At 47.8% G+C, this 24,962-nt stretch overlaps 2 protein-coding genes across 4 annotated transcripts; one reads left to right on the top strand and one right to left on the bottom strand.

Moving 5' to 3' along the window:
- Positions 1 to 1,489: 1,489 nt before the first annotated feature.
- On the bottom strand, positions 1,490 to 12,335 carry TADA3 (transcriptional adaptor 3). 2 transcript variants are annotated; one of them, XM_045529772.1, is made up of 10 exons: positions 12,030 to 12,335; positions 11,857 to 11,914; positions 10,910 to 11,157; positions 9,352 to 9,602; positions 9,124 to 9,229; positions 7,688 to 7,829; positions 7,493 to 7,596; positions 6,246 to 6,355; positions 4,935 to 5,120; positions 1,490 to 2,068 (listed from the first exon to the last, which is right to left on the bottom strand). In XM_045529772.1, exons 3-10 carry the CDS (start codon positions 11,114 to 11,116, stop codon positions 1,876 to 1,878), a joined length of 1,299 nt encoding a protein of 432 aa, XP_045385728.1. In that variant the 5' UTR covers positions 11,117 to 11,157; positions 11,857 to 11,914; positions 12,030 to 12,335; the 3' UTR covers positions 1,490 to 1,875. The 2 variants fall into 2 exon arrangements, with proteins under 2 accessions (XP_045385728.1, XP_045385727.1); XM_045529771.1 differs by having other exon boundaries at positions 10,910 to 11,142.
- A 226-nt stretch (positions 12,336 to 12,561) lies between these two features.
- ARPC4 (actin related protein 2/3 complex subunit 4) lies at positions 12,562 to 23,975 on the top strand. Of its 2 annotated transcripts, XM_045529769.1 has the most exons (6): positions 12,562 to 12,755; positions 16,027 to 16,145; positions 17,751 to 17,862; positions 19,398 to 19,493; positions 20,769 to 20,939; positions 23,100 to 23,975. In XM_045529769.1, the coding sequence occupies exons 1-6, from the start codon at positions 12,753 to 12,755 to the stop codon at positions 23,103 to 23,105; spliced, it is 507 nt and encodes a 168-aa protein (XP_045385725.1). In that variant the 5' UTR covers positions 12,562 to 12,752; the 3' UTR covers positions 23,106 to 23,975. The 2 variants fall into 2 exon arrangements, with proteins under 2 accessions (XP_045385725.1, XP_045385726.1); XM_045529770.1 differs by lacking the exons at positions 12,562 to 12,755; positions 16,027 to 16,145 and adding an exon at positions 17,496 to 17,629.
- Positions 23,976 to 24,962: the final 987 nt, after the last annotated feature.

Raw genomic sequence — 24,962 nt, 5'->3', positions numbered from 1 at the left:
TGTAGCTGAGAAGTCCAGTGGAGGATCCAGGGCACCTTCTCCATCTCCTGGCTCTGCTTCGCTGCGTTGGCCTTACTCTCAGGCAGGTGCTTCCACGTGGCAGAAAGCAGGTCACTGGGAGTCTGAGCTTACAGTCTACGGCTTATGACCCAAAAGGAACTGAAACCCTCCTCTCAGCATCTTGTGGAAGGCCTCTGAGTGGCCCGGTGTGGGTCACATGCCCACTTCTTGAAATAATCACTGTGGCTCCAGGGATGGGGTGCTTGACTGGCCAAGCTGGGGTCATGTGCCCACCCTAGTTTGACAGATCCACGAGAGCCACATGTGAAGGGGAAGGGACGTTTCTCCAACAGGAAAAGGGGTGCTGAGTATACAAGAATGTGGCTGTCCTCCCTGGTTTTGTTTGTTTGTTTGTTTTTCTGCTAAACCGTCCAAGGGGAACTGCCATCCTTCTCTATGGCTCAGTTCATAGGTCATTTCCTCAGGGAACCTTCCCACCCCTTTCTCCCCTGTGTGGACCTCAACCTTCCCACAGTAAATTGCAAATTATTCCGTCTTTCAGACTAGTCTGGGAACAACGTGAGCAGGGATGAGAGCATATTGATTCATGTCTCCCTCGGGCCTAGCATCCTGCTCAGGCTGTGGAAGCGACACTGGTTGCTGGTGGCCCATCCAGCGTTCCCTTCCCCTTCCTACTCAGATGTTGCTGGGCTCCACACTCTCCCCACTGCCTTGGGCATTGTAGGGTAAGAGACTGCACTTCTTTAGAGTCCTCCTTTGCCTCAGTCACTGTTTGAGGAACAGGCATGTGAGACTGAGTCTGAGCCACAGAAACCTAAGGGTATCTGGGAAAGGACTCCTTGTTCTTTTGGGTGGGCCATGGAAGCCAGGTGGCTCCTACTCTCTCCTGTGCTAGACGTAAATGAGGAGGCACTTTGCCTCAACCGCTACTGCTCACCTCTCACAGGTGGAGGGGAACCCACCTTAGGCAGAAGCTGACACCGTGGAGGGCAGTGTGGAGACACCTAAAGAATCTGGATTCTTAGTCCCAGCTACTGGGGAGGCTGAGGCAGAAGGATCGCTTGAGCCCAGGAGTTTGAGGTTGCTGTGAGATAGGCTGATACTACGGCACTCTAGCCTGGGCAACAGAGCAAGACTCTATCTATCTTAAAAAAAAAAAAAAAAAAAAAAAAAGCTGAACCTGTTGAATTGTTGGATAGGCCAACCCTGAAGGCCACCCTAGCCAGCCACCGCCAAGCCCCCAGCCAGCACGTTCCCTTATTGGTAACCCACTTTGAGCTGGGAGCATTCTGTTGTTTGTGGCCACAAGTCTCCTCAAAAAGAGGTATACTCAGAAAGTTCTCCCTGAATGAATGCCATGGGTAGTGGCCACAAGCTGAGAGCCACCAAGTGTGCCGTCCTGAACCTTTGCCACCCACACTGGTTCCTTCCTACCCCACAATAACAGACATTCAAAGACCCTGGATGCTTTTTTTTGAAAAACCACAGCAGTCACTTTATTCTTAAGTTTGTACTTTACAAAACCACAAGGGAGAAGTCCTTGAAGGGGAGGGAGGCGTTGGGGGGTGAGGGTGAGGGAGTGGGCATGGTGAAGAGGGGGAAGAAGGTGACCCAGAAATGAAGACCCCACTCATCTGGGGGACCAAGCATAGACTGGGCCCCAGGCCAGCCAAGCAGGACTTCCTGTGTCCTGGCTGTACAGAACTGGGCCGAAAAGACCTCAAGGGAAGGGCCACAGTCCTCTAGAGACTGTCACCATTTGACAGGCTGCCATAGGCCAAAGCTTCCAGTGCCCAAAGAAGGAAGTGGGCCTCCCCCTCCCTTCCCCCAGGCCAGGGAAGGCAGGGGTGAGGGCTACCCATCCAGCAGCTTCAGGATGCTCTCACGCTCCTTCAGAGTCTTCCAGGCCTGGTCCTTTTCCTTCTTGGTGGGAGTCCGCTTCTTCTGCCGGGCAGCCATGATCTTGCGAAAGGCATCCATGACCTCATTGTCTGCCATGCGGACCCGCTGCCTCAGCTCCTGCCGGCTCACCTCCTCCTTTGCCAGCCTGTGGGGACCAGCCAGCCAAGTGCCATGGTCAGCCCACCTCCAGAGCACGGCCCCTCCTTCCTCCAGACAGAGCCCACCCACCATCCCAGGCTGGCCCTCCTGTGGACTGTTTCATGTGCTCATGACCAAAAAGCAGTTACTGAATCATACTTACATGGTATTAAGTTCTTTAAAAATATTAATTCATGTTGATCTTAGGGGAGGCTGTGCACATGTAGGGATAGGGGTATATGGGAAATCTCTGTACCATCCTCTCAATTTTGTTATGAACTTAAAACTGCTTTAATAAAGTCTTAGTGTACACCTGTAGTCCTAGCTACTCAAGAGGCTGAGGTGGGAGGATCGCTTGAGCCCAGGAGTTCAAGGCCAGCCTGGGCAACAGAGCAAGACCCCATCTCTTAAAATAAAAGAACAAAAAGTCTTAAAAGTATATACAGTAGTCCCTTCCTTATCCACAGTTTTGCATTCTGTGGCTTCAGTTACCCCTTCAACCATGGTCCAAAAATATTACAGTATTTTGAGAAAGAAAGAGACCACGTTCACGTAACTTTTCTACAGTATATTGTTATAATTGTTCTATTTTATTAGATATTGTTAATTTCTTAGTGTGTTTAATTTATAAATTAAACTTTATCATAGGCATGTATGCACAGAAAAAAACACAGATCTAGGGTTCAGGCATCCAGTGGGGGTCTTGGAATGTCTCCTTCTCAGCTACGCGGGGCTACTGTGCACCTGTGTTTGTGGGCGTTCTCCCTCTCTCTTAGTTCATCCTCATAACAACCCTGCTAATTAGCACTATTATTCCTATGATACCAGTGAGGAAACTGAGGCTCAAGGACAAGAAGTGCCCCAAGATCCCACAACTAGTGAGTGGGAGAACTGGAACAGGCTGGTGCCAAGCTCTTGTTTTTAAACAATATTCTTTAAAAGGTGATCTGGTGCCAGCGGAAGGCCAGCTCACTTTGGCATCCGTGTTCCAGACCAACCTAAGCGTCCACACAGCCCGAGGCCACAGGAGGTGGGGGAGGTGCCAACACATCCCTCTGAATAGGATCTGGCTTATAAATTTTGTCCATGGTAGAGCTGGAAGGTCACTTAGAGATCTAGTCCAACCTGCCAATTTTCCAGAAGGAGAAACTGCTGTTGAGGTCAGGGGGGTACTTTGCTTCAGGCCCTGCAGCTGGTCTGCAGCAGGGCTGAGGGCTGTAATACTCTGGCCTTCTAATAACCCCAGGCTATTTCCGCACTGCCCATTACTTCCGTAACTGCACATCCCTGCTTTTCTCTCTTTTCCTATTTCTCTCTCTCTCCTTCCCTTGGTGCCTCTTTCACTTGTATTTTCCTCCTCTCCCCCTTGAGAGGGAATATGAACCAGAAAGAGGCTTGGATTCAGCCATGGGCTCAAGTCTCAGTGTGGCTGTTTATTGGGTGTGTGACCTTCAGCAAAGCACTTCACTTCATAGGGCCGTTGTTTCCTCATCTGGTAAACAGGGATAATACCACCTACCCCCTGGGTTGTTTTTGTTTTGTTTTGTTTTGTTGTTGTTTTTTGAGACAGAGTCTTGCTCTGTTGCCCGGGCTAGAGTGCCATGGTGTCAGCCTAGCTCACAGCAACCTCAAACTCCTGGCTCACTCGATCCTTCTGCCTCAGTGTCCCTGAGTAGCTGGGATTATAGGCGTGTGCCACCACGCCCAATTAATTTTCTCTATTTTTAGTAGAGACGGGGTCTCACTCTTGCTCAGGCTGGCCTTGAACTCCTGAGCTCAAGTGATCCTCCCACCTCAGCCTTCCAGAGTGCTAGGATTACAGGCACCAGCCACCGCACCTGGCCCCCCTGGGTTGTTCTCAAGACTAAACAGAGGGTGTACATAAAATCCCTGGCACACAGCAGGCACTCTGCACACATCGGTCTCCCTTATCCGTAAATACTCCAGCAGCTTGGCAGCAACCACCGCTCGTTTTAATGGTGCATGTCATTCCTGATCATCTACGAGTAGTCTGCACGTCCTATGCTCTGCCTCTCCTCCCAGCCACCAGCACAATGTCTAAGAGACAACAGAGCTGGCCAAATGAATGAGTGTGTCCTGCCCTGTCGGAGCTCTGTGAGGCTGAGACATGGAACCTGCCAGTGAGAGACGCAAGGTGACTTGTTTGGGTTGCTTCTGTCTCCCTTATAAAAGGGCAAAAGGGCAGCTACTCAATGGTCTACCTCCAGATTTCACCTATATCCTTGCTGTAACCAATCCAGGACAAGACAGATGGGAGCTGCTATCAAAAGAATGGCACTGTGACTGATTCCCTAAAATATTGGTCCTAAAACATTGGTCAATTTCTGTTGATGGGCCAATAAAAATCACAGATCTCCAACAAAATGTTAATAGTTAATTAAGCTAAGTGGAGAATATATTGGTGTTTACTATATTATTCTTGTAGATTTTCTGTATGAAATTTTTCATAATAAAACTTTGGGAGAAAAATGAAATAAGCATGAAAAGACTTAAAAATAAATCACAAAACAATGTAAATATAGTTAACACTACTAAATTGCACATTTAAAAATGGTTAAGAGAGATCACAGACTTGGGGACCATTACAAAAATGGTTAAGAGGGTGAGTATGTTTTTTTCACAACTGAAAATCAAATCAAATCAATCAATGACAGGTGCCTGGGCCTTGTCTGTGGAATCAGAATCTGTCTAAGACAGAACCAGTGGGCTGGGCACTATTTTTTTCAAGGCTCTTCAGGTGATTTAGAGGCCCAGTCAGGTTTTTAAGCCTGTTGTAAAGCACCTGGAAGGTGACCAGCTGTGACAAGGCCTCCTTGACCAGCCCCTGGACGGTGCATCCTGCTCACACTCACCTCAGCAGGTCGTGTTTCTTGGTGCGGTTGTGGGCACTAAGTGCCTTCAGCTCAGCCTGCCGTTTGCGCAGCTCAGCAAGGACCTCATCCTCTGAGTCCTCCGCAGGGCGGTCCTCAGACTCCAGAAGGCCCTGGGCAATCAGCTCCTCCTTGATGCGGCTCTCCAGGGACTTAGTGTGCGGCACACTGTGGGGGAAGGCAGGGCCCTCAGCTCAAGAGCTGGCTTGGGGGAGGGGTCCACCTCAGAGCTTCTCAGGGTTTCCCAAAGTTAGGGAACACTAACCTTTCCCTTTGGGCACCCCCTCGCTGTCTACCCAGATATAAAAGCAGTGAGAGACAGACATATCTGGTATGTTTTTTAAAAACAAGCTATATCTATTGTCCAAAAAATATAGAAAAACCCATAATGCCAACAATCCAGAGAGAATCACTATTATTTTGTGATGTTACTATTATTTTGTAATATACAGTATTTTCCAGATTTTGTTATATATCATTCCCAATCTTTTGCTATGTATTAGTCCAGGTTTTCTCCCCTATGTGCACAGATTTGAATACATTTTAAGTAAAAACAGGATCATACTGTCTATACTGGGCTACAACTAACATTTTCCCCATTTGGCACTCTGTTGTTTATATCCTTGCATGCCAATTAAGTATATTTTCTCTAATATGATTAATAGTTGAAAGTTATTTCATTACATAGAGTTATGCCAATTTAGCCAGCCAATCCCCTTCAGTTGGACATTTAGGTTATTTATAGTATGAACAGAATTTTTTTTTTTTTTTGAGACAGAGTCTCACTCTGTTGCCCAGGCTAGAGTGCCGTGGCATCAGCCTAGCTCACAGCAACCTCAAATTCCCGGGCTCAAGCAATCCTTCTGCCTCAGCCTCCCGAGTAGCTGGGACTACAGGCATGCGCCACCATGCCCAGCTAATTTTTTCTATATATATTTTTAGTTGTCCAGATAATTTGTTTCTATTTTTAGTAGAGACGGGGTCTCACTCTTGCTCAGGCTGGTCTTGAACTCTTGACCTCTAGCGATCCTCCCTCCTCGGCCTCCCAGAGTGCTAGGTGAACAGAATTATAATGAACAGCCCTGCACGAAGTCTGTGTTCACAGAACTTCTACTGGGCTCTACCAAACTGCCCTCAGCCACCCTGCACGAAGTCTGTGTTCACAGAACTTCTACTGGGCTCTACCAAACTGCCCTCAGCCTCGCTATTAATGCAGACCTTCCCATGTCAACATGGACAGAAGCTGACAGAAGCAAGGGAAAGACAGTCAGGCATGGCGAGGACACCACTCACCTGAAGGGCTTGTTCTGATTGCGGGGAGAGGTGCTGGCCCCATCTGCCCCCGATTCTTTCCCAGACATGTCAGGAATAGGGGAGTCCTCCATAGGGGAAATAATATTTTCCTGGAAGACCAAAGGAATGGGGTGGAGGGAAAGAGCTGTAGTATTTCCATTTTCCTGCTCCTCTCTGACTGCATGGACAGTCTTCACAAACCAGAAGTATCTTTTTATCTTCTCTATCCCACCTGCTCTGGCAAGCCTTCCCAAATTAAACCAAACAGCTGTGATCATTCTAGAAATATCTTTTTCTTGGTAGCGATAGCAAAAGACAGGAACACAGAAGAACAATGATAACAATCAACAATGGTGATGAGAACAGCTAAGGTTTGTAAAGCATTTGCAATTCACCAGGCACTGTGCTAAGCATGCCGTGGCAGAGGCTGTTAGCTGTCCAAACACCATGCTCTTCTTTCTTCCACAGTAGCTGAGCTATGACTACCTAGCTACACTGTATTTCCCAGGCTCCCTTGACGTCAGGTATGGTCATGTGACAAATTCTCTCCAGGGGAAATTGATCAGAAGAGACAGCCATAGCTAGTCACAGCCCAAAAAGCTTCCTTCACACACTCCTCCTTACTCTTATTCTGTGGGGCTGGAGTGGCGATCACGTCCAGTGTGACCTTGCGCAGAGTACAAAGCCACCATCAGCTAAGGTCCCTGTCTAATGGTGTTAGGCAGAGACCTTCCCCTCCCCCTACTTTAGTCAACCTGGAACATGTGCCCCAGACTGTTAAAATAAATTGCTGTGTTTGAGCCAGAAAAGAAAATTGAGGTGAAGGGTGTGTCCAAAGTCAGCCAGTAGGTATAAAGACAGGGATCCTGAAGCCGGGGTTTGAATCCTGCCTCTATTTATTAGCTGTGTGACCTCAAGCAAAGAATTCCCTTTTCTGAGCCTCAGTCTCTCTTCTGTAGCACAGGCCTCAGCCCTTAGCCAATACTCAGTAAAAGTAACCAGAGTAGTGGCTACCTTTGGGGGAGGTTAGAGCCTGGGAAGGACATGAGAGTGGCTTCTAGGACATGGTAATGTTTTACTTTGTGATCTTGAGACTGGTCATACAAGCTCATTTGTGAAAATTTATGAAGTTATATATTTATGATCTATGTACTTTTCTAAATGTATGATATATTTTGATAAAAAATAAACATAAAACATTAAAACAGAAAGTAAATGCGGTTCCTGTTTGGGGTTGGGGTGCTCACCTCCACCAGGGCCTGCAGGAGGCGCTGTGTTAGGGCCCCAAAGGGGCACCCGTCTTCTGGCTGCTCATGCTGTGCCTCAGACTTCTTCAGCAGAGCATCCACATCTGCAGAGGGCAGAGAAGAGCAGGGCAGGTGGAAAGAAATTCTGGGAACTCAAGTCCTGGCCTGGGGTGGGCAGGGAGGTGAGGGGTCTACCTTTAGTGTCTAGTTCAGTCAGCGGCCCCATGAGGCCTTTCTTCTTGTCAGCCACGGCGGCTGCCCGGGCCCCGTCCTTCTGCTCCTCCAGCAGGTCCTCCTGGGCCCAGCGCTGGGAGTAGTGCTTCCCCAGGGGCGGGATCTGTAGAAGAGATGGCACCCGGCTCCAAGGGGGTAAACAATGGCCAGCCATGCCTGGAGTGCAGGCGGCTCTCTGGGCACTTGGGCACTGCCAATAAGCTTTTCACTCATTCACTCATTCACTTCTCCGTCTTATCTGTCTCCCCAGTCCCTAGTCCAAGGCCAAGGCCGGTGCCAGGTATATGTTAGAAGGCACAAAGGAGATAAAGTATCTACACGCACACTGTACTAAGGAAGATAAGCACATAAAGAACTAAAACACACACAGAAGCCAATACAGAACAATTCCTGAGATATAAGAGGCAGAATTCTATACGTATATGGCTCAGGTCAGAGCTATTGCCTCTAGAGCAATACAAATATCTTTTGTATTGCTTTGAATTTACTACTGCCTGTATCCTTTATGAGTTACTTTTCTTTCTTTCTCTCTCTCTCTTTCTCTTTTTGAGACAGTGTCTTGCTCTATCACCCAGGCTGGAGTGCAGGGTGCAATCATAACTTACTGCAGCCTCAAACTCCTGGCCTCGTGATCCACCTGCCTTAGCCTCCCAAGGTGCTGGGGATACAGGTGTAAGCCACCATGCCCAGTCTACTTTTCCAAATAAATTTTTTAAAAATTCAGGTAAGTGAAGCAAAACATGTAGATCAAGGTGTTATGGCATCATAAAGGAGAGATCAACTTTCTGGTGAGGAATCAGAAAAGGTGTTTTGGTGAAGGTTACATGAGATCAGGGCCTTGAAGGGTGAGTCAAGTCTGCCAGGAAGAGTTTGCATCGAGGTCTGAGGCTAGCAAGGACCCTGTGCTAGCCCGTAGTAAGGGCAAGGTGCTTGGTGGGGGCTAGTAAATGCATCAGTGAAGAGAGGTGTGGCTAAGGGACCTGGGGATGGGCACTGGGGCTGTGCCACCAAGGACCGAGACACTTGGACTTGATCCTGTGGATAACAGAAGCCAGGGACCTCTAGAGGCCTAAAAGCAAGGAGAAGAGTAAAGAGGCTGTTTGGATAAAAGCTGTTGAAAACTTGAACCAAAGCAGAGGGGATGCAGAGGGGGACAAGGGCAGACCTCACTGAAGTAGATGTGATGACTTCACTGAGGAGGTAGTGACCATTTGGCTGTGCTAGAGGAGAGGGAGTGCAAGGAGAAAGCTGAGAGTCTGAGCATGGATGGGCTGCTGGGGCAGACAAGAGGCCGGGCAGGGTGGAGGAAGGTGATACATGCTTTGGTATCTTTAATTCTGAGGCACCTCTGAGCCCTCTTGCTCTCCACCATGTCTGTTGAAGCCCAGAGTTTCTACCTTATAATGTTCAGCCTCATCTTCTGGGGGTTTCAGGAGCTCCTCTAGCGTGCGCACCTCCTCGCTGGTGATGTCCGCACAATAGGGCTCCACCGAAGCCCAAAACCTGCACGGAGAAGCAGATCCTGATTGGATGCCTCTCTGCCCCACCAGCCCCAGCCCTGGGTCCCTCTAGAGCCTCCACCACCAGAATCTTGAGGCCCCCCTCTATGTTCTCCGGCCCACAACCTGTTGGGGGCATCATTCTTGGGGATCCGCGGTACGTCAATCGGGTCATCAGTGAATTCATATTCTTGGATCTTGGGCTGAAGGTTTTTGGATTTGGGCCGCCCCGGGCCAGGGCCTGGCCCATGTCCTGCCTTTCCTTCCAGTTTCTGCTTCTTGGGCTTCCCATGTTTGGGGGGAGCTCCAAGCTCATGGTCTCGACCCAGCTTCAAGAACCGTCGGTCACCTTTCTTATCTTGCCAGTCAGTAAGGATCTGAAATTTACAGAGACTGTCACCAAATGGGAGAAGGTAAGACACAGGACAACTCTTTCCCCCAGGGAATAAATTAAGATCTAAATCCAAGGAGGCTCCAAGGTCTTTCCCCATCCCCTTTTTACTTAGTAAACTCCCACTGACCCTTCAAAACTCAGCTCCTTTTCCGTACCCTGTCTCTTAAGACTATTCATACACTTATCATCACATTCACTTGTTTGTACTCTGATTCACTTGTGTAACACTCAAGCCAGTCACATATTGTTTAGTAGAAGAGTCAAATAAATGATTACACCCCAGTGCATGTTGGCCCTGAGAAAATATGCTGGTGGTGACTTTTTGGCAAAGGCACCAGCCTCCCAGTAAACCTTCATTTCAAATGTCACCACAACTGGGAAGCCCCTCCGCATCAGTCACCAGCTTCTCAGATGCCAAAATGCAATTTATTGTGCCATAGCTCTCCTCACAAAGCTTCCATGGATTCCCAGGGACCACAAGTTAATTCTATTCAACCTTTTAGGTCCAGCTGAACAGGCATTTCCTTCTTCTATAAGTCTCTGGCACTTCTTACCTCCACTGCAGACCCAATTGTGTCGTTTCATTACAGACCACGAGCTCCCAAAGACCAGGAAGCTTATCTTAATCATCTCCATTACACAAAACCTAGGACAGTGCTTAGCATATACAGCTCAGAGGAAGTTTATGCAGTGAATAAAAATAGAGTAGTACCAATAAATACCATTTGAAATGCTTAGTGTCAGACACTGGGCTGAGCCTTTGCAAAAATTCTTTTAATCCCCACAAAAGCTCTAAGGTGGGTCCTGCTATTCAGTCCACTTTGCAGACAGGGAAACTGACACTCAGAGATATGAGGCAACTTTCTCAAAGTCACAAAGCTAAGAAACAGCAACGCTAGCAAGTCCCTAGGCCAGGATTCAAATCCAGGTCGCCCCATTCTAGTTCTCTAGTATCCCTAACCATAACATATCACTTGGTATTTGCCTGACCTCCCCCTCCCTTTAGTTGGCAAGGTCCCTCATGGCCAAAATTGTCCTAATTACCTCTTCCTAATGACTAGTATAGGACCCAGAACACAATGAGGGATGGGAGCGTCAATAAAAGCTTAATGAATTGTAAATCATGCATAGTCTTGTGTATTTTACATGTCACATGAGCCCAGTTTGGGTCTCTCTTCTTTCGCCATAAGCCTCTGTACCCCAGGCCTCAGCAGACAGGGCTAACTCAATGACCCATCCCATAACTTGTCATAGTCCATCTCTGGTGATGTCCCCTCTTTGGGGTATCACCTGGGTTTCCGCTTCAAGCACACGTAGGCGCCGGCTAGCAGAGGAGAGCAGGGTCTCAAGCTCCAGCTGCAGGGTATCCAGCTCCTCAATGCCGATGCCATCATCTTCAGAGCGGGCCAGCACTGCTGTGTAGCGGGGACAGACCTTTAGGTGGTCCACAGACTTGAAGTCATGGAACTGCAAGGGGCAGTCCTTCAACTCACTCATGGCCCAGGATATGGGACTCTGTGGAACTGGAGAGGAAAGGGCTGTCGGTGGGAGAAAAATGGCATGAGACAAGCCCAAGGGCTTCTTCTCTCCAGAGACAACCTCAACAAGGAAGCCAGGCTTCAGCACTCTTACCGACAAAGCTGAGCACAGTTCCTACTCACAGGGGACCTGCTGTCCGCCAAGCTAGGTGCAGAGCACTTTACCAGTTTATCTCATTGAATTCCTCACCCAACTCCATGACCAGGGAATCACTGTGATCCCCTTTTTACAGAGGAAGAAACTGAGACTCTGTAAGGGTGGGCACATGCCTATGCTTCTGAAATGCAATCTGAACCCTAGTCATCTTGAGTCCACATCCCCAGTCACCATGATATGCCACTATGTTCTGTCTTTCTGATGCTGTTCCCTTCTGCTCTACTCCTCTTGGGTTCTGTAAAGCCTCTCAGTTCCAAGTACCTCATTCTTACAGTGTTCTCTGCCTCCCAGCCTCCTTATCTCCCCCACTCACCTTTCCTCCTTCTCTATGTCCCTAATAGTGGCTTAGAACGTGGGCTGCTAAGCCAGACAGTCCTGGGTTCAAGCCCAGGCTTTACCATTCTCTACTTATGTGCCCCTGAACATGTTATTTAACCTTTTGGAGTCTCATATTTTCCATCTGTAAAATGGAAACAAAAGAAGTCTCAGTCTGTTTCCCCACAAAAAGTCTAACTGTAAAATGGGGTAACAACAGTACCTACCTCCCTGAGACGTTCTGAGGATTAAGAGATGATGCCCGTCAAGAGCCCAGTTCAGTGTCTAGCACAAAAGGGGGACTGTGTAATGGCTGGCCTCACCCGGGGGTCGCCCAACGTCCCGCCTTCAGGGTCCCCGTCCTCTAGAGACACCCTAAGGCGGCCCCCGCCTCCTCTACCTCCTCACTGCGGCCTCCTAGGGCCCCGGGGCCGCGGGAGGGGGCGGGGAGTTCCGGTCGGTCGGAGCAACCTCCCAGGAACCGGCTATGGGCGGGCCTCCTGCAGTTGACGCGGGGGCGGGGAGACGGCGAGGACCAGGCCACCGTGGTTAGCGGGGGAGGGGAAGGCGGCCGCGGGCGGGCCCACTGGAGGTGGGGTAAGGGCGGAATGCCTCGGCAAACCCCAGGGCACAGCCGGGCCCGGGGGCGGGGCTCGGCAGCCCAGACCGCTGCGCCTCGGCGAGCGCAGCCGAGCCCCGGGGCCGCGGGGAGGAGGGGCCGCAGGGAGGATGGGGGCGCAGAACCGGAAGAAACGAAAGGCTCCTCCGCCTCGGCTTGTCCTAATTTGGTGCCCAACCAGAGGTCGGGCTGTACCATTGCGTGACTGGGGGAGCCTGTGGAAAAGGCGACAAGAAGGCCAAAGGCACAAACGAGAGCTGCAAGGTAACCTGGGGAAGCTTGCGTATTGATTCACGCTGAAGAGTCTAAAATGCCAGAACAATTCTAGGAAGAAAATTTCCTGAGGTGCCAGGTGTTCCCAGGGTCTGTCTCCCCCACTCAGGACACAGGTGGTACCGCCCGGAAGTCCGGGCGGAGACTGCGGCTGCGCTCCTCGCGAAGGGGCAGCCGCCGCGAAGCTGGCCGCTTCCGCACTTCCGCTTTCCGGCCCAGCCAGCGCCCGCGATGGTGAGAGCCGGGCCCGGGCCGGGCCCCCTGCCGCTGTGTCTCTGGGCTGTGGGGCGGGGGGAGACGCGGCTTTGCCGCGGAGGCCTGGGGCCGAGGGATGCCGGGGGCTGTGGGGGCACGAAGAGGGTGGGAGAAAGAGGATGGGGCGGGGGCCCGAAGTGAGCAGGGGGCGAGCAGGAGGACTCTCTGGTAAGAAGCAGGCCTTAGGGCGGCTTTACGGTCGGGCCTTCGGGGCAGGTAGGGAATATTCCTGAAGCAGGGAGGGTGCCGGAAGTGGGGCCTCATAGGCTTGTGGGAGCGCCTGGAAGGCGCGTAGTAGGCCTTACAGCCACTGGCAGGGCTGCCGAGGCATGCCGCCAGGCCACCGCCCCGTCCAGAGTAGAGCTTCACTAAATACACCCCCTTGTCCTTCCTGCATGTTTGACCCCACAGTTTTCCAAGGCCGGTGTCCACACTTCCTTATCCCCACTCTTCTCGGGACCTCCAGCCTTGCCTCTACCCCACGGAAGGTTCTCTTCTGTGTTGCCCCCACTCGGGCTCTTTCCTGGTCAGAACTATAAAGAACCGTGTCTATCTTGCTGTGTGTAAGCTCTGATACGCTGATGTCTCTCTTCCTGGAAATTCTCCTTTTTGAATATGTGGGCATTTCTGGGAGTTGTGACTTTGGCTTACCGCCTCCTCTTCTTCACACTGTCGCTGGTAATATCTGTCTAGTCTCCGTGTTTTGATGACCTGCTTTCTGGTGACTCCTCAATCTGCCTTCACAGCTCTCTTTCAAGCTTCGCCTGGATATCTTGAAGACACCCTGCAATTAGACCTCTAGTTCAAAACTCATCTTCCCGTCTACCCTTGTTCTTCCTTCTGTCTTCTCTATCTATACTGGCAAACTTTGTGACCTCACACCTCAACTAGAAACCTGGTATTTTTTTTTTTTTTTGACTGGTGACATGCCTCTTTTTTTTAAATTCGTTTATTGAGTTATTACATGAGACTGTTTTATTTGTGAAAGGGCAGATGTCACAAGGCTGGCCACCTAAAATTCAACCTTTTTAGGTTTACTGATTATTGACCAAGACATGCCTGGCATGGTGCGTACTTGTAGTCCCAGCTACTCCAGAAGTTGAGGCTGGGAGATTGCTTGAGCCCAGGAGTTGGAGGATGCAGTGCACCATGGTCACACCTGTGCATAGCCACTGCACTCCAGCCTGGGCAACATGGCCAGACTCAGTTGATTAAAAAAAGAAAAAGTCATGTAACCACTACTATAACAAAATAAAGAAATTTTCATCACCCCAAAAAGTTCTCTCAAGTCCCTTTGTAATCATTTCTTTCCCCTTCTTCCCACCACAGACAACCACTGATTTTTTTCTTCCCATATAGTTTCTGCCTTTTCCAGCTTGTCATGTAAATGGAATTCTTCAATATGTAGGCTTTTTAGTGTGGCTTACCATAATACATTTGCGAGTCATCCATGTTGTGTGTATCAGTAGTTTGTCTTTTTTTATTGCTGAGTAGTATTTCATTGTATGGATGGACCACAATTTGTTGGGAGTTATTTTTCGATTCAGTTATCCTCTACATCTAATGTCAATCCATACCCTGTGATATTCTTTGCTTGTCCCTTTCTGCTTTATGTCTCACTTCCCTCTCCAATCCATTTGCCACAGAGCCACCATGCAGCTGTAGTCACATAACTTCCTCCTCAGAAAGCCCCAGCAGTTCCTTACCACCTTAAAATAAAAGCTAAACTGAGTAGCCTGGCATTCAAGATTCCCCATGATCTTACCCCAGCCTACCACTGCTACCTCATCTACTGAATCTAAAATGCTTCCCCTGTACAGAAACATTGTATTCATTACTACTTCGGGAACTCTGGATGCCCTTTTGTATTATACTAACCTTACTTATTTTTTTTTTTTTTGAGACAGAGTCTAGCTTTGTTGCCCAGGCTAGAGTGAGTGCCGTGGCGTCAGCCTAGCTCACAGCAACCTCAAACTCTTGGGCTTCAGCGATCCTACTGCCTCAGCCTCCCGAGTAGCTGGGACTACAGGCATGTGCCACCATGCCCGGCTAATTTTTGCTATATATATTTTAGTTGGCCAGATAATTTCTTTCTATTTTTTTTTAGTAGAGACGGGGTCTCGCTCTTGCTCAGGCTGGTCTCGAACTCCTGACCTTGAGCAATCCACCCGCCTCAGCCTCCCAGAGTGCTAGGATTACAGGTGTGAGCCACCATGCTGGCCAGCCTTACTTACTTCTTCCATTCATTCATTCTACAGAAAATGAGTAAGACGGTGTATATGTTAGGCACTGAGCTAGGTACAGGTTATATAAATGTGAATAAAATAGACATGGTCTGTTGACCATGAAGCTTACGGTCTAGTAAAGGAGCAATCACTTTACAGGAAACAAGGAGGATGTGTCATTGTAAATTGTAATAAATGCTATGAAGGGGGAAGTTAAGAAAGGCCTCTCTGAGGAAGGAAGAGGCTGTCCCTAATAAACTGAGATCTGAAGGATGACTTAGGCAGAGAGAGAGGAGAAATTCCTGCACATAGATGGTTCAGCATAAATAGATGTTAAAGCCCTGAGGTGAAAAAGAACTTGCCCGATATAAAGAATTGACCAGTGTAGCTAGAAGCTGATCCCTCTGCTAGGAATGTCTTTATTCTCCTTTTTCTCATTGTAAAATCCTCCTAATCCTATTTCCATCTTCAATTCAAAGCCAGTTTCTTTTGCAAATATAGATTACTTGTAAATCTAAATATTTCACATTCCACCCAGTTGGGTTATTTGAAGATCATGTTTGATTTCCCAGCTTGCTTAGTGCCTGGCAAACAGTAAACCTATCCATTTGTTGTCTTAATAGATAGATTGAGGACAATCATCCATTCATGTGTATGCCTCTAGACCAGAGTTTCTCAGCTTCAGTACTGTTGACATTAGGGGCTGGATAATTCTTTGTTGTGCGTGGTAGGATGTTAAGTGGATATTTATCCACTCAATGCTAGTAGCACCTCCCTCCTGCCCAAGTTATGACAATCAAAAATGTCCTGACTTTACCAAATTTCTCTTGGCAGACAAAATTGTCCCCTGTTAAGAACCACTGCTCTAGACTTGGACTGAAAGGCAATCTTGAAAGTGCCTAGTCTGTGGTGTCTGAGAGCTGGGTACCCTTAGTACTGCCTGGCTCTGTAGGACCTGGAGTAGGGCCAGTGGTGTTGGTGAGGCACGTTTTGATCTTTCCCACGTCTTGGGTTTTTTCCTGCAGACTGCCACTCTCCGCCCCTACCTGAGTGCCGTGCGGGCCACACTGCAGGCTGCCCTCTGCCTGGAGAACTTCTCCTCTCAGGTCGTGGAACGACACAACAAGCCTGAAGTGGAAGTCAGGTAGGAAAAGAAAAGGTCAGTGGTTAGGGTGGGAATGAGGGGTGCAGCACACAGGAATGACTGCTGTCTAGAAGGTGTCATGAGCTTACATCCTGGAGTTGTCAGGACAGCTACAGTTGACATTTTGTCTTACTGCCAGATGAACAGTGGTTCCCAATTTGGAGTTACAAAAATAGTGTCACTGGGTTGGCAGGACAAAACCCAGGGGAGAAGCCAAGATGCTCTACACATGATGTGACTTCTCAGAGCAGGGCTGTTTATGAAGTATCCTGAGGTATTGTTGAACCCTCTGGCAGTTTAAGGAGTAGTTGGAGAATTTAGTCATCTGAGATGCCATCTTCATATTTTTCTAATTTAAGGATCAAGGATTTTTTTCCTTACCAGCCTAGACCCTCCTACCCTGTACTCAAAATGTTCCATATTTGGAATGATTTTCTCTTCTCTATTTTCCATTTTATAACTAAATTATTCTTTTTCCCCTTTAAAATAAAATCTGGGATGTACGTAATTGAGATAAGCTGTGTTACCACATTAAGTGATAAGATTTGATTTGAATTTTAAAAAATAACTGATGAGATGTTAAGATGTGCCATGCTTAACATACATGATTTCCAATAGGCTTTAAAAATGGTAACAGCTCACAGATACCACCACTACAGTTAACTATCATTACAGGTATCTAGGGATTCAGTGGCATCAGCTTAGGACCTTTGCTACCTCAGTAATGAATAATTGAATCATTTCTGGATTGATAACTGAAGGAGGCCAAACTGTTCAATGTTGGCTTGTCCTTATCTCTAGGCAGGTGCTTGTTCCTCATTCCCTAAATGTATATTAGTTTGCCTATGTAGGTTGAGTGTCCCTTATCTGAAATGCTTGGGACCAGAAGTGTTTCGGATTTCAGATTTTGGAATATTTGCAAATACTTAACCAGTTGAGCATCTCTAAACCAAAATCCAAAATGCTCCAGTGAGCATTTCCTTTTTTTTTTTTTTTTTTTTTTTGAGACAGTCTCGCTGTGTTGCTGGGGCTAGAGTGAGTGCCATGGCGTCAGCCTAGCTCACAGCAACCTCAAACTCTTGGGCTTAAGCAATCCTACTGCCTCAGCCTCCCCAGCATTTCCTTTTTAGTGTCATGTTGGCTCTCAAAAAGTTTTAGATTTTGGAGCATTTCGGATTTCAGATTTTTGGCTTAAAGATGTTCAGCCTGTAGTTATTAAAATCAGATATCTTTTGTAAAGCTCCTACCATGTGCCAGGCACGCTATTAGACACTTGACCCTCTTTGATCTCTCTTAGTCCTCACCAGTGAAATAGGAATCAGTCATTTTACAAATGAGGAAATTGAGATTCCAACAGGGTAACTTGCCCAAGGAAAGTAACAGAGGAGGCTGGATTTCAGAACCTTTTCGCCCTGACTCCAGAGCCTGTGCTCTTTCTGCTGGAGAACACGCTTACTGGCCCCCATCTTGGAGCACCCCTGCTTGTGAGTCTTGTATTCCTTGGACTCTGTGGTCTCAGATAGTGATTCCAGGATCTGCTGTGGGGTTGCCCTGACTGTTCTGTCCCTCTATACTACAGAAGCCTCTGTGATATTGTGTTTTCAGGAGTAGCAAAGAACTCCTGTTACAGCCCGTGACCATCAGCAGAAATGAGAAGGAAAAGGTTCTCATTGAGGGCTCCATCAACTCTGTCCGGGTCAGCATCGCTGTGAAACAGGTAAGTTCACCACGGAGGAGGCCCAGATTAGGAGCTTTCTTCCAAGCCTGGGGTCTCCATCCGAGAGATGAGCATGCCAGATTCAGAGTGCAGGAAACCTGGGCTCTGCTTTCTTAAATGTACTCAGGAGATGATTTGCTAAACTTAGCAGGTCAGTAGAATAAAAAGAAAGAGAAACCCCATCTAGGAGGCCTTGCTCTGGATTAGAAGGCAGGAAATGTAGCATTCAAGGCCGGGGGACCAGTTGAGTGTCAGGTCACAGAACTATTCCTAAGGAATGAGGAGTCAGTCCAGTTCAGAAATATAAGCATTGCCAGTACCAGTTTGTTAGCCATAGTCTCAGAAACTGAGACTTAGTGCTGTTTCTTTTACATTTCCTCAGGCAGTGTTTCGCAAATGCGTGTCATTCCCACCACCCCATAATTTTTGTCATATTTATGTACCACTTGGGTGGTAATTTATTTAATAGATTTCTTTAAATTGACTTACTTTCTTTTATTTAAACTTGTTTGAAGAGAAACTTTATGCCATGAATGGGAAAACAACATCACTTGCCACAATGGAGGACAACTCTAAAAATAAACACAAGAAACACAAAATAGTGTTACTAAATTCAGACTACATACTGTTGCCTAAAGAAAACTCTAACCCTAAGGATTACTCTCTTCGTTAAATGGAAGATTAACAAGTGTTGGGAGGTGATGTGGGCATACTAGCATCCAGCTGCCAAGTTCTTCCGTTAGAAATACTGAAAGAGAATTCAGAAGGGAGAAACTTTGGGGATTGTTTGATGTTCTGTGTTAATAAAGCAGAGACCACCTAAGGTTATCTCTGATAACCCCGGGTGGTATGTGATACACACTTTGGGAAATTTAGCACTAGTGAAATGAGAAAGAGAACAGCACCTTTTTTTTTTTTTTTTTTTTTTTTAGATGAGATAGGGTCTTACTCTGTCATGCAGGCTGGAATGCAATGACAAGATCATAGGTCACTTTATCCTTAATCTCCTAGACTTAGGCTATCCTCGTACCTCAGCCCTCCAAGTAGCTGGGACTATGGGCACATGCTATTAGCATGCCTGGCTAATTTTTTTAATATTTTGTAGAGACAGGGTTTCACTATATTGCCCAGGCTGGCCTCAAGTGATCCTTCTGCCTCAGCCTCCCAGAATGCTGGGATGATAGGCGTGAGCCACCTGGCCTGGTCAACAAGCATGGTTTTGCAGGAGAGGGAGCTTTGAGTATAGGTGTAGACTTTGAAGGAGTTGATAAAAGACTAGTTTGCCAGAATTACCTCTCTGGAATGGGTGAGGACAAGATCACAATAATGCCTCATTAAGTTAGAGATGCTCTAAGGTAGACCTTTCTTTCAGTTGGCAACCAAGTCCCCCGCAATTCAAAGTTCAGGCCATGATTGATCATAATATCAAACCTTACTGTCTCCAGCAAGCCTGGGGTCAGAAGACCAGGCTACTGGGTATTCTTTGCCTAGGGTGTTAGCTTTAGAGCAACATGTTTCTCTTTTGCTCTCTCTAGGCTGATGAGATTGAGAAGATTTTATGTCACAAGTTCATGCGCTTCATGATGATGCGAGCAGAGAACTTCTTTATCCTTCGAAGGAAACCAGTAGAGGTGAGACCCTGTGATCCATGTGTTCATAATACCCAGGATCCTGTCACTGAGTGGCCTGGGATTGTTTTTGCATCCAGGAATGCTACTCCTCCAGCTGTAGGGCATGCACTGCCCGAGTTGAGAGTTGGCCTTTATCTCAGCTGGAGTGGGAGCAGAGGGATTCAGAAGCTTAGGAGAAGTTGGATCTACCTCAACCATAGAAAAGGCAAAAACGATGAGATACATTGCTCATCTTCCCAGAGCCTACAGTCTAGCAGCAGAAAGAGCACAGTGAATTAGAAATCCTTTCTAAACTCTGCCACCAACCAAATCAATCTCTCAAAGCCACAGTTAACATTGGGTCAGTTGTTGCCTGACTTGAATCCTCTCCACAGACCCCCTGCCAGGTCAACATAAAATATCCCCCGTGACTGAGCAGCTACCATGCAGAGCAGCATACGCCATCATCAGACACGTCAGATGTGTTGGTCAAGTTCTCCTCATCCTGAGCCAAATTTACTCTCCTGGTCCTAAATCTAACTTCTGGGGCTACCTGAAATAAATAAAATTGCTCTTCTTCCAACCCTCCAGGCGTAAAAGTCCTCAGTCCACCGCCCTCCCACATCATCTCTTCTCTGGACTAAATGTTCCCTATTGTTTGATTAGATTCTTTGTTTGTTTTTGAGACATAGTCTTGCTCTGTCGCCCGAGCTAAAGTGCAGTGGCGTCATCATGGCTCACTGCAACCTCAAGTTCCTGGGCTCAAGTGATCCCCCTGCCTCAGCCTCCTGTGTAGCTGGGACTACAGGCATGTGCCACCATGCCTGGCTAATTTTTCTGTTTTTTATAGAGATGGGGTCTTGCTCTTGATCAGGCTGGTCTTGAATTCCTGGCCTCAAGTGATCCTCCTGCCTTGGCCTCCCAAAGTGCTAGGATTACAGGCATAAGCCATGGCACCCAGCCTAGATTCTTATGTAAAAAAATTTCAAGTCTCTTCACTCATTCTGAATGCAGAACTGTTTGTGCCACAGATAGTCTTCCAGAGATGTCTGATATACAGAAAACTCACAGCTGGGTTCAGTTGCTTGGTTCTAACCTAGGTGCTACCCAGCCCTACCCACTGTCCTCAGAGCAGGTGGGCTGCTGACTGGAAGGGCATGTAGCTTGGAAGAAGATCACAGCCTGCTGGAAGCAGGTGGGTGAGTGAAGTAGAGGACTTGGCCAGCTAACTGTCCCCAGAGCATTAATTGTCTCCTGTTTCTTCTCTTCCTCCTCCCTACTGTCTTCCTTCCCTAGGGGTATGACATTAGTTTTCTGATCACCAACTTCCACACAGAGCAAATGTACAAACACAAGTTGGTGGACTTTGTGATCCACTTCATGGAGGAGATCGACAAGGAGATCAGTGAGATGAAGCTGTCAGTCAATGCCCGTGCACGCATCGTGGCTGAGGAGTTCCTCAAGAATGTGAGTAGGGGCCTTCCTATTTCCTTCTAGAGCCATGGGTCATATTTAGAACTTAGCACCTGATGGGAAAGTGGTTCCAACACCTCTAGTGCATGGCAGGTCAGCCAGGTGCTTTGGAGCTAGAAGACCTGAGGTTCATCTCTGAGAGCTGCAGAGCATTTTCCATATCTGGATGTCTGGAACACCTCGTAGTCTCTTATAGGAACTTAGACACTCATTTCTACAAGTAGAATGTCCGTAAAGCCCTTACCTTTATCTAGTTCAAAGCCCAAGTGAGGCAAGTGAAGTTCACATGTGAATTTTCTAGGAATATAGGACAGTTAATCATGGTATAATTCCACTTCTCAAACAGGCTTCAGCATCTGTTTCTCAGTCTTAAAGTCATGATTTCTTTAACCTGTTTTCTCTCACTTTCCTGGCTGATGTCCTCCAGATCCCTCTTAAATTGTGCCTTTCTAACCAACAGGACTGCAGTCCTCTGAAGAGGGAGAATTGTTTATATTGATGAACTGATTACATAGTTGTTCTTGTTTAGATATTCAGTACATGCCTTCTTTTTTCTTTCCTTCTTCCAAACAAATCTTTGGTTTGTTGATATGTTCTACCCAGAGTTGACTGATCCTCAGATGGTAGATTTAGTGTTTATTCCTACCAGTACATGCAGACCCAGCCCAGAAGCAGCTCAGATTCCTAAAAATGGAAATGACACCCGCTTCCCCTGGGGTTTAATTATACTGAGGGTGGCCAGTGTACAAAGCTGTGCTGTGTGCACAGAGCAGCGTGGCTGTTCCACTGACTCAGGCGGTGCAGTCAGACTACCAGGTTTGAATCCAGGCTCTACGGCTTCCTCAGGCATGTCACTGAGCCTCTCAACTGAGCCTTGGTTTCCCAAGCTGTGAAATGAGGACCTACTAATTAATATTTACTTTTCAGAGTGGTTGAGCATTAAATGAGATCATGTATGTAAAATGTAGCACCTGGTATATAGTAAGCTTTCCATACACTGTAGCACCAAAATTTTGTGGCCGAGGCACCAGGAAGCCTCTGAAGGAGGCTGTGAGGGAAAATAGCTCTTGTCCCAGTTTAATATTTGGCACACTCACTCAATAGTCCTTTACCTATTTATGATAATTACATTTTTATAGAGTTATACAGCTAAAAAAGCATGTTCACGTGTCCCATTTAATACTTAAAACAATCTTTGAGTCAGGTATTTGCACCATTTTACAGATGAGTAAACTGGGGCTGTGGAAGGGAAGTCACCTGCCCAGGGTCCCCCAGCCATGAAGTAGAGGAACCAGAATGTGGAGTTGGGTTTTCTGACTCAAAGATCTAAGATAGTACCACAGCATCTGGCAGGGGTCACAAGCTCAGGTGTACGCAAAGGTCGGGCAGGTAGTGTGTGCGGGTGACGTGGGTGGGGTGAGGACCTGTGAGCACAGGCCCCACATGAAGAGGATTGCTGCCACGTGGCTGCAGCCCATTGTGGCTTCATTTCTCAGCTTCTCATGAGAATCCCCAAATATGGATTTGTATGTGACATCTCCCATGTTTTCAAGGTTGGCAGTGAATTCATATTTTTTCAGACACTGTATGGCCAAACAGTACTCATCTTTGGGCTGGATTCAGCCATGGGGCCATTGGTTCACAACCTTTGGACTATAAGGTGTCCAGGACTGTTCTAGACACCATGGGGGATACGTGAGGGCAGAAAACATTTCAGGGGCCTTTCCTGGTTGGAGGATCACCCAGAGCTTGACATAAAGTTCCAGATCTCTGGTCCTTTTCCCCTTGGCCTTCTGAGTCCCTAAGCCACTTGCATGTGAGCCCCCATGTCTAAAGCAAGCAACCTGTTCACCAAGCAATACACTGACAGAGCTTTATCGCAGCCTCCATGACACAGCCCAGGGCAGCTGTGGAGAAGCCCTCATTACTGTTACTTTTTCTGCCTTATCTAGCACTAGGTTTGGGGATAGTACTCACAGGCCACTCCTGAATGCTGGCTGAAGTAGAGCATGACCATAGGGTGTTCTGGGACCCAACTCTGCCCCTCAGAGATCTGAGTACAGTGGCAGCTCTCAGATCAGCCCACCTCCCCAGAGCAGGCCCATCAGGATACAATAATAATCATCATGCCCTGCCTCTTGGTTCTTTTGACAGTTTTAAACCATCTGGCTGGATCTCGTGGCCTTCCTCCCACACTCCCCCGTGTCTCTGCGAAGGCGTCCTGGAGTCACTCCCCAGAGCAGCGGCGGCGGGGAGCTGGTTGGGGTGGGCATTAGATGTGGGAGGGGGGTGGTGTGCTTGCTAGCTGGGCAAGAAAGCAGCGGTGGACCTGCCCCAAGGCCACACGTGCCTGGTCAGGCTGGCTTCTGATGTTCAGTCCCCTGGGCTGGGACGGATTTTTTTTTGATGTCTTGGAACTTAAACTCTGTGCTTGTAGGAGATTGTAGCTTTTTTGTCTTTTTTTTTTTAAACAAGCAGCCTCCAGTGACTGTGACTGGTCCCAGTAATTGTACCTTATTGGTCGCTGTGGGTCTGGGCAGGCCTGGAGCCAGAAGGCGACTACCTTTCCTCCCCCATGCCACCCCAGGTCGGAGGGAAGGAGGTTCATACTCCAGTTCCTTTCCCGGGCCCTTTTATTCCCAAGCCTCCTTGGGCCCAGCATAAGTGGTGGGAACCCTCTTCCAGCTTCCTGAGCTCTGCCTGAAGATAGCCACCGAGCACTGGTTGGGGACAAGGGCTGAATCGGTGACCACCAGTCATACCTAGGAGCTGGGGCTCAAAAGCCAGTTGACCTCTGGCTTTAGGGGCCATTTGGTGCCCTCCCAGCTGAGGGAGGCCACTGTTTCGCCTTGTCTGTCAGTGCAGTGCCTGCACCAGAGGTGGAGAGGTGAGTCCTCCAGAGCGTCCTGGCCAGGCCCTCCTCCTGCCTGCTCTGGCTCTTCTGCTCCCACGCTCGCTGTCCCTTTTCTGATTCTGGTGGACCTCCTTCCCCCAATTAAAGTCTTTTCTTGCCCCTTTGGGGCTGCATGAGGTCTGTGCTCTGTGTGTTATGTGAAAGGAGGGGAGGTGGGGCTTTTTTTTCTCCGGAGACCATATGGCTGGCTGGTGCTTGGGCCCAGAGCTCCTCACCAGACACTGTCTCTGTATGGGTCCTACCTTTATCCCTGCCAAGGGCCCTAGCCCAGAGACCTCTTTCACTGCATTCCAGGCACCATCCATTTCTGAAAGTGTCTCTGCCTATGTAGAGTTTTGCTGCTTTTCACATAATGATCTCATTTGGGCTAATAGGTAACCTCAGAGAAAAGATGATCCCATTTCATGGATGAGGAAACTGAGGTTCCAAGCAGGAGATGTAATAGCTTGCCTCAAATCTCTCAGCCAGTGAGCAAGAGGGGAGACTTCTGCCTGTGCTAAAACAGTAATCACTAGCCACATGTGGCTATTTAAGCTTAAATTGTTATGATTAAATAAAGTTTAAAATTCTCAGTCCCACTGGCAACATTTCAAGTGCTCAACAGCTACTAGTGACTGGTACCAATCATGTGACAGCACATATAAAGACGTTCCATCATTGCAGAAAGTTCTATTGGATAGTGGTAGACCTTCGTGATACCTTGAAGTACAAAGAAAAAGCAAAAAAAACCTTGTGTTTGAGTCTTGACCCTTGTTGCTGAATTTGGTCAAGTTGTTTATCTGCCTCGATTTTTTAAGTGGAGATATGAATGTGAACAGCCTGACAGTCCCTGTCACACAGGGCGTGAATGAACCATAGTTGTTCATTGTTAAATAGCCTGTATCTGGGGCTGTTTGATAACTTCCAATATGTAGGCGTGGGGGATATTATCCCTGCCTTGACGGGACTTCAGGGTCCAGTAAAAGAGCTAGGTGTGTAAATAGGGGCACTGAAGTGTTTCTTTTTTTCTTTTTTCTTTTTCTTTTTTTTTTTTTTTTTTTTTGAGACAGTCTGACTCTGCCACCTGGAGTAGAGTGCAGTGGCATCAAACTCCTGGACTCAAG

The sequence above is a fragment of the Lemur catta genome, chromosome 18, assembly GCF_020740605.2.
Source record: "Lemur catta isolate mLemCat1 chromosome 18, mLemCat1.pri, whole genome shotgun sequence".
Lineage (NCBI taxonomy): Eukaryota > Metazoa > Chordata > Mammalia > Primates > Lemuridae > Lemur > Lemur catta.
The sequence above is the reverse complement of the archived record's forward strand: the minus strand, read 5'-3'. Positions and strand labels throughout refer to the sequence as shown.

Excerpts from the sequence above, each read along its gene's own strand:
- TADA3 (XM_045529772.1), bottom strand. The coding sequence starts at position 11,116 with ATGAGTGAGTTGAAGGACTGCCCCTTGCAGTTCCATGACTTCAAGTCT. Across the intron at positions 7,597-7,687 it reads GACTGAACTAGACACTAAAG|ATGTGGATGCTCTGCTGAAG; the intron begins GTAGACCCCTCA and ends TGCCCTCTGCAG. Across the intron at positions 5,121-6,245 it reads AATCAGAACAAGCCCTTCAG|TGTGCCGCACACTAAGTCCC; the intron begins GTGAGTGGTGTC and ends CTTCCCCCACAG.
- ARPC4 (XM_045529769.1), top strand. Across the intron at positions 16,146-17,750 it reads AAGCCTGAAGTGGAAGTCAG|GAGTAGCAAAGAACTCCTGT; the intron begins GTAGGAAAAGAA and ends TTGTGTTTTCAG. Across the intron at positions 17,863-19,397 it reads TCAGCATCGCTGTGAAACAG|GCTGATGAGATTGAGAAGAT; the intron begins GTAAGTTCACCA and ends TGCTCTCTCTAG.